General features: G+C 35.4%; 2 protein-coding genes and 1 non-coding gene across 3 annotated transcripts; 2 read left to right on the top strand and 1 right to left on the bottom strand.

Annotated features, from left to right (window-relative positions):
- The first annotated feature begins 4,814 nt into the window (after window positions 1-4,814).
- Window positions 4,815-5,642, top strand: LOC146000545 (glutamate receptor ionotropic, kainate 2-like). Its single transcript, XM_083138292.1, has one exon. The coding sequence runs from the start codon at window positions 4,815-4,817 to the stop codon at window positions 5,640-5,642; it is 828 nt and encodes a 275-aa protein (XP_082994418.1).
- A 788-nt stretch (window positions 5,643-6,430) lies between these two features.
- Window positions 6,431-17,393, bottom strand: LOC146000544 (histone-lysine N-methyltransferase SETMAR-like). The gene is made up of 3 exons (XM_083138291.1): window positions 17,084-17,393; window positions 9,843-10,172; window positions 6,431-6,534 (listed from the first exon to the last, which is right to left on the bottom strand). The coding sequence occupies exons 1-3, from the start codon at window positions 17,256-17,258 to the stop codon at window positions 6,431-6,433; spliced, it is 609 nt and encodes a 202-aa protein (XP_082994417.1). The 5' UTR covers window positions 17,259-17,393.
- Window positions 10,888-10,962, top strand: TRNAT-GGU (transfer RNA threonine (anticodon GGU)). The gene has a single exon. It is a non-coding gene; the product is annotated as a tRNA-Thr (tRNA).
- Window positions 17,394-17,838: the final 445 nt, after the last annotated feature.

The following is a 17,838-nucleotide window of genomic DNA, read 5'->3' as shown; positions in this document are numbered from 1 at the left end:
GGGACTACTTGGATTCTGACAAGTACATGTCGCTGGTGGGTCCATTCTACTTCAACTTTATGATCACCATCTACGTCACTATAGATTACCTCAGCACCAAAATCATTTAGTAACCGTTCTCCTACCACTTTTGTCGCAAATTTCACGTACAAACACTTACGAAAGTAATCTATTTCAAAACTGAGCACTTGGTTCGTAGGCACTTGGTAGACATCATGAAACCATCGATGAAAATCCAATGACGTAGGTCTCGTTTTGACATCAATGAAAATAAATTTCAAGGTGTTTTCTCTTTGTGTATTCATCGTGATCTATTTAATCGTATCTTCACTGGCTCACGGTTATTGTAGTCAAAACCTCGCTTGCACTTCAAAGGAAAAAAAGAACTAACACAACACTAGCAACCGTATACGGCCCTATCTAACTCGGACAGTTCGATCACTAAACCTTCTCACGCGAAGAGCGGAGCTCGCTACGAACTGCTTCCTGCACAAACTGCAGGCAGACTGTCCACTCGGCCACAGGGTCGGGCGGTTAAAAGAAAATTACCAAATATCTGTATGATGTTGAATCTCAAGAACTCTCACTGCAAATGCAAATAATAGCTTTATCACCCATTTTTGTTACAGAGCGTCAAACTTTTATTTTACTAAAATGTTATTGAAAGATATAAAGATCGTAAATATATCACTGTTGAATGTTATATTTTTTATCCCTTTTCACAGAAAAAGTTTTCCCCATTCATCTGCGATTTTTTTAGAAGACTTCAATGGAAGAACTGTTCATTGATTGATTGTTCCTTTTCTAATCAGAACCGAACAAAGAAGCAGAAAGTGTACTTCTTCCTCACTAAGGTATCAATCGATACACAATTATGGTAACATTATGGATTCCTTTAATCTAATCTAACGAATAACCGCTCTCTGTTGGCCGACACCTTCTGGTCAAAAAGAGAAAAATGAACTTAATATATCCTGAACGATTACTAAGTTACTGCTATTTTGAATTCACCAAAGCAAACTTTAGTAGCATATAGTTTGTGAAGGAATCGAAGTCTCATAACAAATTGCTACTACGTCGTCCGCAATCATAATTTATTTTATCGCTTCGAAGTCCATTTTGAGCACTCTGTAGTCACGGAAACTCACACAACTTAGCTAATAATACAGAAGTCACAGATCACGGCGAAACAGCAAGCAACCTTTGGTACGTATAAAATTCGCTTTTATTTCTCTCTATTTCGGTTGCATTTCTACCTCTATCAATTAATCGGCAGAGAGAGGATGAATGATGAGCTCATGAAAAAATGATACAGCAATGCCTTATCCAGGGCTCGAATCTGGGAACTCTGGCATGATGATAAATCTTCCATGGAGGCCAGCCATTCGCTTTCACGATACTGTAGCCGGCTCGGTAGCGGAAAGTGTTAAGGAGTCGACTTTCGATTTAGCCAGCAAAGTTTCCGGGTTCGAATCCCTATCTGGCTGTTCTTTGCAAGTGCCTCTTCATTTCATGTGAGAGCTTTAGTCATCACTAGATCCCGGATTTTTATGTAATATAGAAGTACAAAATATGTACATAAATATTTAACAATATGATAAAATATGTACCTAAATATGTATTATCAAAATAATATGTAGCTAAATATTTAGTATGAAAGAATATGTAACATTAATAATAATAGAGCATCCAACCAATTTCAAGAATTCTGCTAGATATTTATTATATTTGAACATATTCAACATAATTTTAATGGCATGTCTTGTTCAAATTAAAATTTGTGTCAAAATTATAGACTCAAAGAAGCACAGCAACGAGTACATATTTAAGAAACCAATTTTGTCAACTATTAATCACTTTTAACATCGCAAATTATTGTAGACTTTGTAAATATGTAAGAGAGCTCTTTGTAACTTTGGAAACATATTTTTAAACATAAAAAGGATCTACGGAAAGAACATTCGAATGGAAATAAGTACATAGCTACTTTGGTACTTTTTGTACGTACAAGGGAACAACATATTGTGTAACTCACTATGTACAAGAAAGTAGCTTACTTGTCCACCGATACTAAGTTTCTAGGGGCTTTCACTAAACCTAAAAGCGAAACCAAAATATGTAACCAGAAGGGGAGGGGGGGGGAACTCCAACATCTTTCGATGAATAACAATTCCCGTATTGTTCTTTCTTCAGTCTATCTTTCGACTTGGCAGTCAATTTTAGGTGACCGTAAGTACTATGGATCTCATTAATGAGCTACAAATTTTCTATATCATGTTTCAGAGATCGAAAATATAGGAAAAAGAATCAATATAGTAAAAAATTACCGAAATATGTTATTTTATGTAAAGTAAATTAGCAAATATGTAAAATATGTAATATCCTGGCAAATGTGTAAAAATATGTAACATAAACTTATGCAAAATCAAAGCAAATTAAAGCAACAAACGGTAATTCTTTCCCGTGTGTCCATTTGACCACATAATACGATCAGGTGATCGTAATATTTATGATCTCGTAGACAACTGGTTTATGATAGAAAATAAAGTAACCTTAATGTGCCAGGATTTATCAACAAAAAATTCACGATAGCAACAGGTTAAACTTGGCAAATTTATAAAAAGAATCACATGAGGAAAGGATTTCTGTTTGTTGCTTTAATTTTGGACACTAGTGTAGAAAGGAATAGAATATGTAATTATAGGTATATACAAATCTGAGCTCTAATCATCATTCATTTCCATTGGCTAAAAGTGGCAAAAAAATGACGTTAAATAACAAAAATACGAAATGTGATATTGGAAATAAATTCTCCTTGCTTCGTAACGACTTACACATCTTATGCTCCAGCAGCCGGGAGCAAGTCTCCACGATAGCGTAGTGGTTACGTCATCGCCTTGTAATAAAGGACTCTGGGGTTCGATACCTGGCGTAGGCAAATTACACAGTCCCGATTAAGCTTATATGTGCATAAAGACAAGAAGTCAAAAGTAGTCTGGAGAATGATTACTCTGAATGATCTACTCTTAGGCATTCTCAGGTTAAGGCTGAAGAAAATTTGAACACTATGGAAGTTCCTTTCAACACCTTGGTATGACGTAATCGGATGAAAATAATCGCGTTAATTGAGCCGTTTTGGGAAATCCAGTATTCGATGCTCAAGCAGGTGAAGGGATGTAGTAAATAGTTCTTTTTGTGTATGTATGGGCTTGGCCCATCTGGGACAGAGGATTAAATACACGCTTCTAATAACTAACAGTGAGACGAGAAATGCAAAGCAGTTCTGGGAACCACGACATTAATTGAATTAGACCGGACCACGAGATGGAAATCTCGACGACTTTATGCTTGCGATTTGAATCTCGTACGCCTACGATTCTGTCATAATGTCATAATCTTTCAAAGTAACACATGAAAATATTCAAAAACAACATGTAAAATTGACCAACTATTATTTGTAACAAATTTGAAAATTCTTAAATTGACGCTTGATTTCTGTGTAGCTACATTATGAATTTTAGTTTTTCCAACTGAAGATGGTATTAGAATAAATATGTTTTATCATAATAAGCTGAACGAATATTAAACAGTTACTCGAAAATTTAGTGAAGGTACTGATTTCATTACAATTAGCATGATACTTTGTTACTTTAATTCAGGATTTTCTTATCTTTACAGAACATATTTGCTGCATTTTTATCAAAATGATATTGATCAACTCAGATATTCTCTTCGTATATATTATTTGCTCAGCTTGCAGTCCATCGGCAGGGTATCTAGCAAAGAGCCAAAGTATCCTTCAATTGTATAACGAAGAGAGGGTTGAGATATCTTTATTGAATTGTGTGAAGAGGACTGTTACAAAATACTTCGTCAAAACTTGGATTTTATTACTTGCAAGTGATTATTCCTCGTCGAGTTTCCATCCTGTAAGCATCAATGTTCCCACTGTATCGTTCATCGCTTCAGTAGACAACAATAATGTCAAAGAAGTAAATGTAACAAAAAAATCATACACTAAGATCTGTATAAATTATATTATCTTCCTAGAAAATTCAAAGTCGTTGAAGAAAGTGCTAACTCCTATTTTGAAGAATTCTCTATGGAACAACAGAAGTAAATTCATTGTAGGTATATTGCAACAAAACATTGACTACTCAACTACTCTGAATATTCTTCATCAATTGTTGGAGCTAAATGTCTTGAACGTGGTGCTACTTTTACCTAGGAAACCAAGATATCTTGGAAGTAGGGTTACAGTGGAGAATAGTGAAGACGTGTCAAACAATAGTTCTTTTTCTATTTACACTTACATTCCATACGCAAATGGGAAATGCAACGAAGTGGGTGATCTTGTGTTTTTGGACGAGTGGAATGGAGTTGATTTTAGGATTGGAACTGACCTCTTTCCACATAAGTTAAACAATCTCCACGGATGCCCTGTGCTGGTAACAGGGTTCAAGTATCTGCTTTTCCTTGACTTTACAAAAAGAGAAAATGATTCTATGTATCTAACAGGGTTAACAGGTAAGGTATTCACTTCCATTGCAGAAACCTTGAACTTTGAATTAAAGGTAAAGGTTCCAGACACGTATTCTTTCCTTGGAACTCGTGTTGTGAATGAAAAGAAGACAGGGATTCTTGAAGACGTGTTTCACGGTAGAACACAATGTTTGCTATTTCCACTGATTCTACTGGAAAATCTATACCAGCAATGTGACACCTTTAATGCTCATTACTCTTATCAGTTAGTGTGGTTAGTTCCTGTACCAGCAGTGATACCAGCATGGAAGAGTATTTTCCTTCCTTTTGAGATGGAGCTGTGGGTTTATGTTGCAGTTGGATACACGAGTGTTTCTATAATGGTTATCTTACTTATCAAATGTTTACTTTCTGAAAGAAGCTCTGGAAATATTGAAATGGGCTTTCTCTTTCATTTGGCTGTTCTTCTCAACATATCCGTACCAACTCACCCCTTGAAAAGCTGGTTACGATTTTGCTTCATCGTGTGGGTGGTATTCTCGCTGGTCATTGCCACCGCGTACAGCAGCGGTCTGGTTGGTTTCCTTACTAAACCCTCTCACACTCCTTCTATAGACACAATGCGACAACTTGTGGATTCAGGTTTAGCCTTTGGCGGACTTACCGTACTTCAAGACATGTTCAAGGATTCAGAGGACGAAGTTGGACGTTTCATCTACAGCAACTGGGTCACAGAGGGGGACTTCGGAGTTATGACGAAGCGAGTCGCTACAGAACAGAATTTCGCTTTTCTTGGGGACCTTACCCTAGCTAACTACCATATACATTCCTCATACCTAGACGACCAAGGAAATCCAATGATACATGTCGCCAAAGAGAGAGTATCAGCCTCCGTCTCCTGCTATGCCTGTCACCGTGGCTCACCCTTTGCCAACCTGTTTGCTTCGAAAGTGACGATGATGGAAGAAGGAGGACTCTTGGAAAAGTGGAAGGAGGATCTGTATGCGGCTCAACAATCCACCGGAAAGAAAGAGAAGGAGAAGAAGAACGATATCGCCATCTCTCTTAAGCACTTGAAAGGAGCTTTCATGTTGCTGATATTTGGTTTAGGTATTAGTGGAATGGTGTTTCTGGGAGAATTCATATGGCCAAAGGCATAAGTCAGGAGCGTATACTCTAGGCTAGCTAAGCTACCTGTGAAGCCTGAAGTCTAGAGAATAAAATACCGGAGAAAAATTAGAAATTGTAAATAAAATTATTCATATCAGTGAGATGATGATGGTGATTCTGGACATGGCAACCTAATATCCTATGAGTTGGTAAACTCATTTCCTATGAGATGGCAAGCTGATTTCCTATGAGTTGGAAACCTGATTTCTTATGAGTTGGCAACCTGATTTCTTAGAGATGGTAAACTTATTTCTATTCATAGCTTAGGATCACGTGACATAGTGAGATAGCCCAGATCTTGGAGTCAGTATACGCCACTGGCATAAGTATTCGATAAATTCACTGTTGTTAGACAGTTTTCCTGTTTGCAGGAATGTAAGAGGATAAATGATTTATGTCAGATTACAGACGCACGTGACTAAACCCGTTTCTCAGATTCTGTATTTGGTTGAATTTATTTCTTATACTCGTGTGTCATTATGTTTGGGCTGCTATATAAAATGCACAGAAAACCTAATAAAATTTTTCATTCCTAAACATGGATAATAATTTTATTGCTATAAATAATGGTATGTATAACAAAATGTACATAATGACAGTGAAAAGTTGGTAGCTCATTCTATTTAATATTTTTGATCACGTGTATTTTTTTATTATTTTTTTAATTATATATTTCTCAAGGTTAATTATGACGATGGGAATGAATGATAGAATGATTTGAGAATAACTACATGAAGCATCTACACTTCATCGGGGATTAGAATCTAAGTCTCCTGGCTTAGAAGCATATTACTATAACGATTACACCATGAAGCAGTGGCGAACACTCTTCTGCCCCTGTCAAAGGGAAGGGCGTGGGTGTGGGGGAGAGGTCAGTTGGTACTGAAAGCACCATAATTTGGAATTAATGGCTGGATTGCAGTGGGCAAGAAGTTCAGGGTTTGGATTGTAGATGGAGGGTCTCAACCTTAAAAGTCAGTATGGAAGTAAATGGAGCACTTCCCTCTCTCTCTAATACATGCATTTTCCCAATAGCTCTGTCCTTCTCTACCACAGCTGCTTTGCCAGATGTTACACAATTTACAAAATGAAATCATTATCCTGTAGAGTTTTTTTATGCTCTATTTACTGACGGCTTTATATAACCTGTCATAAATTCATGTGATCTGAAATTTCCATAATTATGCAATTTTGCAAACGCTTAATTTTTTTGTAGTAAAATACTTCACAAGCCATAAATATCAACTTAGCCAGTTTTTTTTTCTATGGGATCTATGGTGTTTGTAGATATGATATTCTTTGCCTGAGTGAATTAATTTGCTTACGACAAGTAAGTTATATATATATATATATATATATATATATATATATATATATATATATATATATATATAGACACACACACACACATTGGATATTTTGTATAAATCGTCAGACCATAACACGAAAAAGTTAGTTAGCGAGAAACTTTTCGGTTTGTCGCGATACACGCGCAGACTAAGCGAGAAAAAGTGCTGACCATTGTTTGAAGTTATTTTTAGAATGAATTGTTACCCCACAGCACCATTATTTATTGTGCAATCGTAGATTGTTTCCGCGGGGTGCCTCGCGTATCAAATTCATTGCGCGCCATCGAGGGTGCCCCTGTTCGTAGGAAGTGCAGTGTGCTGTGTGATAATTAGAAGTTCAGGCATTTATTTTCGTTAAAATAGGCAGGCAAAAAGGCATTTATAATGTGGAAAATAGGCACTAAAAATGAAAAAAAGGCAAAATAAACCGAAAAAAGGCACATTTGGAAGTCGCTTACTTTTATCTATAATTTCTGGCGAAATGTTAAAATCTACATTGGGAAGAGCATTTCAATTTTCTCCGTCTTGATTGCACATAACTACAAGGTGTTTTTTTAAGTTTTCAACATTCATTGATAGTCGTCTGTCAGAGAGAATGTTTTTCATAATAGAAAATTATATTTCTACTTCGACAGAAGTTATTGGAGGATACATAAAACAAGCTAATGTAGCTGGACTCATTTCGGAAACAGCATTTTCACCTTTTAGAATATCACAAATTGTTTTCAATTGTTTCAGGTCCTCATTTGCACTCACTACCCGTTTGCACTTTTCCGCAACAGCTGACCCCTTTTCTCCTGGAACTTCCATCATCTGCTGCATAGATTCCTCGAAGATTTTCATGGATGCTCTATTTTCTAGCTTTGTAATTGTCTCTGGCAATGCACCATAATGTGCAAAAATAAACGACAGTTCATTCTTCAGTTCTGAATAGCACAGGAGTTTTTTTCACTCAACGAATTGAAGCTGCTTAATTTTTTGCAAGAGCATCGATCACCTCACTGATTTTTTCAAGGTTGTTAGCGTAGTATATAGCTGCTGATATCCAGGTTCCCCATCTCGTCAAGACTGGTTGCGGAGGTAAACTAAGCTCGGGCGCAACTTCCTGAAATTTTCGGGTTCGAGAGGGAGATTTCAGAAATATCTTCTTTGTATTCGAAATCAACCTGTCCACTTCTGGGTGCAACACTCTAACATCTTCGGCGATTCTGTGCATTGCGTGGGTTACACATGTGATATGAAGCATGTTCGAGAAGAGAAATTTCAATTCTATGGCAGCCATCTTCATATAGGGAGCTGCATCACTGATAAAAAGTAACACGTCATCATGATGTACACCATATGGCAAGAGCAGAAGTAGGGAATTTGAGAATAACTGAGCTATTGACGAACCATTGGCTCTCTCTAGTTGTTCTGACGTGAGAAGAAATGACGAGGATTCTACGCATGTTGGTTCCATAGTTCCTATGATGACGTTGGCTATGTAGCGTCCCATAGCGTCAGTAGTCTCATCTATTGAAGTCCAGATCTTCTTTCTACCAACTTCAGCACGAATTCTTTGCAGAGCTTCTTCGTAGCAGACGCTTAAATATGTTTTCCGCAGCATACATTCCGACGGCACCGTTTCTTTAGTGTATTTCTCCAGGAATTTCCTCAGTGACTTGTTTTCCACTTTCCAGAAAGGTATTCCTGCTTCCATGAAAGCTTTGCACAGTTCAATAGAAAACTGAGATTGCCTGTTGGATGAAGTGCCCACTGTTGAAATTAGGGATATCTTCTTCAGTCCGATCATATAAGCAGCTGCAGATTTATTTTTTGCTGTTGACACATGCTGAGATATAAAGTATTTTTTCTCGTGGTTGATTGTTTTTTTACATATCTTGCAGAGAAGAATAGTACAGTCTGTCGAAAATGTGCTTTCACCAAATTCACGTACGTAACCACGCACACTAAATATAAGCAATGATGACAACTACACGATCCTTTCCCTCCAAAGTGCAGAACTGAACTAAAGATAGAGAACTTGATTTTGGGATGCATGCAAAGGCCCTTGGGCATTAGTGTTGTTCCTTATCAATAACCTCCTGACACGGACGCTGGACATGATGACGTAATTGTGCAGGTGTTCTGCAACAGGTTTTCAGCAGTCAATCATGCACAAGGAAATGTTAACCAAAGGCAATATCCTAAAGCAGCATGAAATACAAGGCACGTCCAGAAAGTAAGTTCCGTTTGGTAATAAAATTAAATTGTGTACAGATACAGAAAAGTTATTTATTGCACAAAATTCTACAACTCTTAAACTACTTTTCCACATAACTGCCGAAATTGTGCAGGCATTTGTCATAGCGTGGCACAAGTTTTTGTATACCTTCTTCATAGAAATTTGCCGCCTGTGTCTTCAACCATTTGGAAACAGTTTCTTTCAGCTCGTCGTCATTGTTGAAGTGTTGACCGCCAAGGAAAGACTTGAGATGTAAGAACAGATGAAAGTCGCTAGGAGCGAGGTCAGGGCTGTACGGAGGATGGTCAAACACGTCCCAGCCAAATCCCTGTAGGAGGTTTTTCGTCACATGTGTGGTCGTGCGTTGTCGTGAAGAAAAACAACACCTTTTGACAGCAATCCTCGGCGCTTATTCTGTATTGCGCGGCGCAATTTCCGAAGTGTCTCGCAATAAGCATCTGCTGTGATTGTTTGACCACGCGGTAAGAAATCAATGAGTAAGATGCCTTTCCAGTCCCAGAACACTGTGCACGTCATTTTTCGAGGTGTCAAGATTTGCTTCGGCTTAACCTTTGCTGGGGATGAAGTGTGCCTCCATTCCATTGATTGCCGCTTACTTTCAGGGGTGTCGTAAGAAACCCAAGTTTCATCTCCTGTGACTATCTGTGTCAGAAATTCTTCGCCGCTTTCAGCATAACTGGTCAAAAACTGAAGTGCACTACCCATCCGTTTTGTTTTGTGTTGCTCAGTAAGAATCTTTGGTACCCAACGTGAGCAAAGTTTACGAAATTTCAGTTTTTCGGTAACAATTTCATGCATTAGTGATCGTGAAATTTGGGGAAATTCCATAACGAGAGCACTAATTGTAAACCTTCGGTTTTCCTGGATCTTGTCATCAATCGCGTGAACCAGTTCTTCTGTAACCAAAGATGGACGCCCACTTCGTTCTTCATCGTGCACATCACCCATACAGCACAACATGGTTTCAGATATGTTACGGATACGTAACTCGTGAAACATTGTAACATTGCAGCAACATTGCGAAACATTACTGTGATGTTTCAGGTATGTTTCAGCAATGTAAAAATGTCCGCGAATCTAACATAACATTCGTAATGTTACAGAAACATATCAGTGCAACATTACAGAAACGTGCCAATGTAACATTGCAGAAACATGTCAGTGTAACATTACAAATACATTTCCGTAAGGTTTTGTGATATTTCAGCTACATTACAGTGATATAATTTTACATTACGGTTATATTCAATGGAATCAGTACTGTATTCACGAGTGAAATATTTAAGGGGGCCTATTGGGGTTAAGCCCCTTTATTTCAATATTTATTTGTAAATCATTTCCTGAAAATAAAATTCACAATGTTTGATACCTAATTAGGAATGATATTTAATTATATTTATTTTACCTCTCCTCAAATGACCACGTATCTCAATTGCTACAATTATTCTCGAGGGGGGGAAAAGTGCATAAAATTACAAAATACACATTCATTCAAACCAGACAACAGTTACAACTAAAAAAAAAAAAGAAAAATACTCGTATTCGCCACCAAATCCTAAACTACCTTCAAATGTGTGTAAAGTTTTACATGTAATAATAAGCTCTCCGTGGTTTGTTGCACCATGTCACAAAGAAGGTGGGGCCTCTCCCATGGCGCAGTGGTAGCGTCATTGCCTGGTAATCAAGGGGTTCCGGGTTCGATACCCGGTGGAGGCACAAGTGGTTCGGATCCCACTTTAAACTGTAGGTCCAGTCCCGATTAGCCTTACTGTGCATAAAGTGGACTTAAAAGCACCAACCAACAAAGAAGGTGGGATTTGAGTGCTGTGATCAGCATAATGCTCCCGTCCCCTCTACTAATAGATGAGAAGCTGGAAGCATTTTAGTGTTGTATGAAATCCATTCATGATTCTATGAGTCACGGTCATCTGAAAATTCTACTCTAATGTGTCTGTATGAATAAAACATTTTTCCTGGACAGAATACATGTTCCACATGTATGGTTTTCAACCTATATGGTGTTCGAACTTTCAGAATTACGCAGCAATATTCCAAATTAATTTCAAACATCACAAATTGAGCACATGTCTTCAAATATAACTTTCGGATACTAAAATTTACTATGTGACATTCTCACCTTTTACGAATCTCAAACAAAAATTCAAAATGAATGTAATAATATCCTATATACTTACATAATTCGAGAAATGTAGATACACTTTGACCACAAAATAAATTCAGTAAATGAACCAGTAACCACAACTGGGAAATAAATATCAATTCACAGGTGTAAAATGGAGACAAGCTAAATTTTAGCAATTTTTTGGCAGTAACAATACGAATAATATAATTGAATAATAACTAAAAATTTATAAATCAATGAAAAGTTTTGACATTCTCTATAATATTAAATGTGCAGCGTGTATCAGAGGTTGTGGTTACTAGTTAGAGAAATTAATTATCTTAATGTTACTTGTGAGCAATTTCCATTGAATTATTACTTCAAAGATATAATAATACGTTCTCATTTCTATTATTTTTTAATAATTTATATTTCACCCATGTTTGACTTTCAACGTTGTTATAGTGGTTAGGATGGGTTGGCCAGTTTCAGAATACACTGAGAAATTGAATTAAGCTCCTTGTAATGAAGGGATTTCTGGTTCGAAACTCTGGTAGAGGCACATTGCAGTGATACGGATCCCATTTTGAATTGTAGGTCCAGTCCCAATTACCCTATTTATGCATAAAGTGGACTTAAAGCATCAATTCAAAGAACAAATAAATATAAATAAGCATTCTTTGATACATTTTTTTACACCAGCGAGTGATCAGACACTATCCATGTCACCATTGAACTCTAAAAATTGGACATGCATCACATCAAAGAAACATTATTATACGTAAAAATAATATTTTTTCATAAAATATATTCTTTATTTGTCTAAATTTGTCAAAATACAATTGCTTCTGTTCTGTTAAGAAGTATTTCATTGCAGGTTCTCCGCTATAACCTCTTGTTGGAGTGCAGTAACATTCATTTTTTCCTGAAAGGAAATAATGTCATAATATCAATTCTGGTCAGAATTTTCATTTCAAAAAACAATATTTTGCACAAGTAAAATACACATCTTAGCCTTGAAGAAAACTGCAAAGCAACATCAAGAATTTACATTCTTCATGTCAGCACCAATCAATTTTTTTTTATAAATGTAACCTCGGAGAATGCCGTAAAACAGATTGAATTTTGGCAAGAAAAATTGCTTTTACTTCATATTATTTGCTCAGAAATAGCATAAAGGTTTTAGTGAATGCTCAATATGTCATGTAACATCCAAATCGTTAATATTACTGAAAATCAGTGTTTCCATATACTTTTTTTAAAAATTGCTCGGCATTCCGCAGAAAAAAAATTCATGTTTCATCTTTCTTTTAGCATGTCAAGTTAAATACAACATCTGCAACTTGTGCAATCGTGCAGTATCATAATTTGATTTTAACCTATTATTTTATTTCTGTCAATAATCCATAATTCTACCTACCTAATTACAAAGAAATGATGATTGAATGGATTTTTAGCATAAAAACAACTAAATATTACCAATTTTTTACCTCTTCAAACTTAATAATAACAATTGAACCACAAATGACCCAAATCTAGTATATTAAACTTGCAGTGTTTCATAGTTTTGAATTACTGTAACTTGAAATCCAAATTTTGTCAAAAAATGATCATTCTTGCGAAAGAAACTAATCTTAAATCAGCCATAAAATACTCAATTACTGCTAAATCTGCATAAAAACTAACCGTGGGAGTCATAAACACCATAGCCTTGAAGAAAATTGCAAAGCAACATCAAGAATTTACATTCTTCATGTCAGCACCAATCAGTTTTTTTATAAATGTAACCTCGGAGAATGCCGTAAAACAGATTGAATTTTGGCAAGAAAAATTGCTTTTACTTCATATTATTTGCTCAGAACTAGCATAAAGGTTTTTAGTGAATGCTCAATATGTCCTGTAACATCCAAATCGTTAATATGAGTGAAAATCAGTGTTTCCATCTACTTTTTTAGAAAACTCCTCGGCATTCCGCAGAAAAAATTTCATGCTTCATCTTTCTTTTAACATGCCAAGTTAAATACAACATCTGCAACTTGTGCAATCGTGCAGTATCATAATTTGATTTTAACCTTTTATTTTATTTCTGTCAATAATCCATAATTCTACCTACCTAATTACAAAGAAATGATGATTGAATGGATTTTTAGCATAAAAACAACTAAATATTACCAATTTTTTATCTCTTCAAACTTAATAATAACAATTGAACCACAAATGACCCAAATCTAGTATATTAAACTTGTATTGTTTCATAGTTTTGAATTGCTGTAACTTGAAATCCAAATTTTGTCAAAAAATGATCATTCTTGGGAAAGAAACTAATCTTAAATCAGCCATAAAATACTCAATTACTGCTAAATCTGCATAAAAACTAACTGTGGGAGTCATAAACATCATAGCCTTGAAGAAAATTGCAAAGCAACATCAAGAATTTACATTCTTCATGTCAGCACCAATCAGTTTTTTTATAAATGTAACCTCGGAGAATGCCGTAAAACAGATTGAATTTTGGCAAGAAAAATTGCTTTTACTTCATATTATTTGCTCAGAAATAGCATAAAGGTTTTAGTGAATGCTCAATATATCATGTAACATCCAAATCGTTAATATTACTGAAAATCAGTGTTTCCATCTACTTTTTTAAAAATTCCTCGGCATTCCGTACAAAAAAATTCATGTTTCATCTTTCTTTTAGCATGTCAAGTTAAATACAACATCTGCAACTTGTGCAATCGTGCAGTATCATAATTTGATTTTAACCTTTTATTTTATTTCTGTCAATAATGCATAATTCTACCTACCTAATTACAAAGAAATGATGATTGAATGGATTTTTAGCATAAAAACAACTAAATATTACCAATTTTTTATCTCTTCAAACTTAATAACAAGAATTGAACCACAAATGACCAAAATCTAGTATATTAAACTTGTATTGTTTCATAGTTTTGAATTGCTGTAACTTGAAATCCAAATTTTGTCAAAAAATGATCATTCTTGGGAAAGAAACTAATCTTAAATCAGCCATAAAATACTCAATTACTGCTAAATCTGCATAAAAACTAACTGTGGGAGTCATAAACATCATAGCCTTGAAGAAAATTGCAAAGCAACATCAAGAATTTACATTCTTCATGTCAGCACCAATCAGTTTTTTTATAAATGTAACCTCGGAGAAAGCCGTAAAACAGATTGAATTTTGGCAAGAAAAATTGCTTTTACTTCATATTATTTGCTCAGAAATAGCATAAAGGTTTTAGTGAATGCTCAATATGTCATGTAACATCCAAATCGTTAATATTACTGAAAATCAGTGTTTCCATCTACTTTTTTAAAAATTCCTCGGCATTCCGTACAAAAAAATTCATGTTTCATCTTTCTTTTAGCATGTCAAGTTAAATACAACATCTGCAACTTGTGCAATCGTGCAGTATCATAATTTGATTTTAACCTATTATTTTATTTCTGTCAATAATCCATAATTCTACCTACCTAATTACAAAGAAATGATGATCGAATGGATTTTTAGCATAAAAACAACTAAATATTACCAATTTTTTACCTCTTCAAACTTAATAATAACAATTGAACCACAAATGACCCAAATCTAGTATATTAAACTTGTATTGTTTCATAGTTTTGAATTGCTGTAACTTGAAATCCAAATTTTGTCAAAAAATGATCATTCATGCGAAAGAAACTAATCTTAAATCAGCCATAAAATACTCAATTACTGCTAAATCTGCATAAAAACTAACTGTGGGAGTCATAAACATCATAGCCTTGAAGAAAATTGCAAAGCAACATCAAGAATTTACATTCTTCATGTCAGCACCAATCAGTTTTTTTATAAATGTAACCTCGGAGAATGCCGTAAAACAGATTGAATTTTGGCAAGAAAAATTGCTTTTAATTCATATTATTTGCTCAGAACTAGCATAAAGGTTTTTAGTGAATGTTCAATATATCATGTAACATCCAAATCGTTAATATGAGTGAAAATTAGTGTTTCCATCTACTTTTTTAAAAATTCCTCGGCATTCCGTACAAAAAAATTCATGTTTCATCTTTCTTTTAGCATGTCAAGTTAAATACAACATGTGCAACTTGTGCAATCGTGCAGCATCATAATTACATTTTAACCTTTTATTTTATTCTTGTCAATCTATAATTCTACCTACCTAATTATGAATATAGTATATGGAGGGCATGACAAGCCTCATGAGAAACAAAACTATACAAGACTACATGAGAGAGAAAGAGAGAGATTATTAACATAAGTGAGTAACCTAATAAGTGATTAAGAGAGAAATATAATTAGGAATTTAGTTTTGTCACACAAAAAATTACCCATGTGGTGATTGATGGCTGGAAATATAGGAAAAGCTAGCTTTTCATATTATCTACCTGACCTGATAAGGAGCATGAAAAGATGAAAGTATACAATAAAATCTCTTCTGATTTTACATGTATTTCATCACAAGAATTTCTCACATTATAGTGGATAATGAGACAGGTCAAAATACTTATATAAACACTAGCTTGATAGCCTGGCATAGCTAGTCATTCTTTTATAATATACACTGTCTAGTCATGGCACTGTGACACTACTAGTAGTCATGGCATACTGTCACTTTCAGAGGGCTGTGTGTTTTTTTGTTGTTTTTTTAAGCCAGCATCATGTTTGTTTTGTTTATAATTGCACTTCATTGTAAACAGAATTTTGATTATGACTGCTATGTTCATTTGAGCTATTATTAAAGGTTTTTTCATAGGATAATTTTATTCTTGATAGCTTGTGCAACCAATCGAGAGCTGATCTAACAAGTATGACCGTGCCTGTGGTGCTGCCATAGACTTACATTACGTAACGATGGCACAGAACAAATCAGTTGATTCGTAATTTGTATTAGATAGAGGCTCTGAACGTAACAACTTACGTGGTATTCTACGCACAGGGAAGTGAGAAACAACATTTTTTAAAAAGAAGAGGACAAACTTTGTGCAAAATTTACGGGGGGTGGGGTCATATACCGTAAACGAGAACTATATAGCTATTTTTAACAGTAAAAACATGCAGGGAAATACTTTGCGTCTCGACCATTCACTTTTTCACTACACACAACGTAGACAACTTATTTCTCGCGATTATTGTTTCATGAAGTGGAGAAGTTCAGTGCTTCTTTACGTCCACATATTTTAATTAAACAAACAAAACAAAATACTTCTTTAAACACTGGCTTGAACTGCCTTGTTTCCACTCACTTTTTCACACACGTTGTACAACACGGATTAAATATATAGCGTGCATAAGTATAACACAATTAAACACACTTTGGCATTAATAATATTCAACTTACCACGCAATAAACAACATTATTCTTCATAAGATGTGCACGACTCCCGGTCAGCGTTGAAGGTAACAACATGGCCGCCGCAGAAAATGTCCCGGATGGCCGCCACGCATGCATGATGACCGAATCCAACGTTGCCGAAATGTGTCTGAAACATTTCTCAGAGATGTAAGAAAAATGAGACGTTGCAGAAACTAGACAATGAAACTATAACATTGCAATGTTTCAGAAACAAAACTGGGACTTCATGTGATGCTTTCTGTAATGTCAACGCGAAACCAGAATGTTAGAAACATTAATGAAAGATTGTAATATTTCTGAAATATGTCTGAAACTTTGTGTGCTGTATGGGCACTACGTCCGTCATTGAACTGTCGGACCCATCTTCTCACCATTGAATCACTCATCGCATTTGGTCCGTAAACATCGCAAATTTGCCGATAAATTTCACTTGGTTTCACTTTCCTCGCATTCAGAAAACGAATCACAGATCTGATTTCACAAGCGGCGGGATTTTCAATCAACACCGACATTGTAAAGAAGCACAACAAAGCGTACGTGACTGACAGCGATCTCCAAATGGCTCACGTTTCTTCTCCTTGATACAGAGCGTCTACCGCGCATGTGCGGAACTGCGATCGCAGCGCTGCAGCGGAGATAAATTGAAACGGAACTTACTTTCTGGACGTGCCTTGTACTTTTTCTCACACTTTTCTCCTTCAGCAATGTTGAAACATACCTCAGTTCAATATTACTTAAATAAGGCGAAAATTATTCACATAATAAACGAAAGAAAAATAAATGCCAACAACGTTTTTTTGGGAGAAAAATAATTTATATATACATTTTTTTAAAGAAATTGTCAAATTTCATTGAAAAAGGCAAAAAAGGCATTATAATTAAAAATAGGCAGTGGGGTCCCAAATAGGCAAAATAGGCAAAATGAAAAGGCTTCTAAAACATTCGAAACAACATAAAAAACGAATATCCGGAAAAATTTTATCAATATATGCAGTAGGTAAAAAGAGGCATTTTGCCAAACTTCCGGGCTCTAGTGATAATTGTGGATAGCATGTAAGTTACATACACTATGTGGAAGAAAGTCATTGGACA

The sequence above is a fragment of the Lepisma saccharinum genome, chromosome 16 (genome assembly GCF_977018435.1).
Source record: "Lepisma saccharinum chromosome 16, izLepSacc3.1, whole genome shotgun sequence".
Taxonomy (NCBI): Eukaryota; Metazoa; Arthropoda; class Insecta; order Zygentoma; family Lepismatidae; genus Lepisma; species Lepisma saccharinum.
This window is presented reverse-complemented; position numbering and strand designations above follow the sequence as displayed.

Bases quoted from the DNA above. Each gene is read 5' to 3' on its own strand.
- LOC146000545 (XM_083138292.1), top strand. From the start codon at position 4,815: ATGGAGCTGTGGGTTTATGTTGCAGTTGGATACACGAGTGTTTCTATA.
- LOC146000544 (XM_083138291.1), bottom strand. From the start codon at position 17,258: ATGTCGGTGTTGATTGAAAATCCCGCCGCTTGTGAAATCAGATCTGTG. The intron at 10,173-17,083 runs GTAGTGCCCATA...TGCACGATGAAG, and splicing joins CCGACAGTTCAATGACGGAC to AACGAAGTGGGCGTCCATCT. The intron at 6,535-9,842 runs GTAAGCGGCAAT...TGGTGCTTTCAG, and splicing joins TTCTTACGACACCCCTGAAA to TACCAACTGACCTCTCCCCC.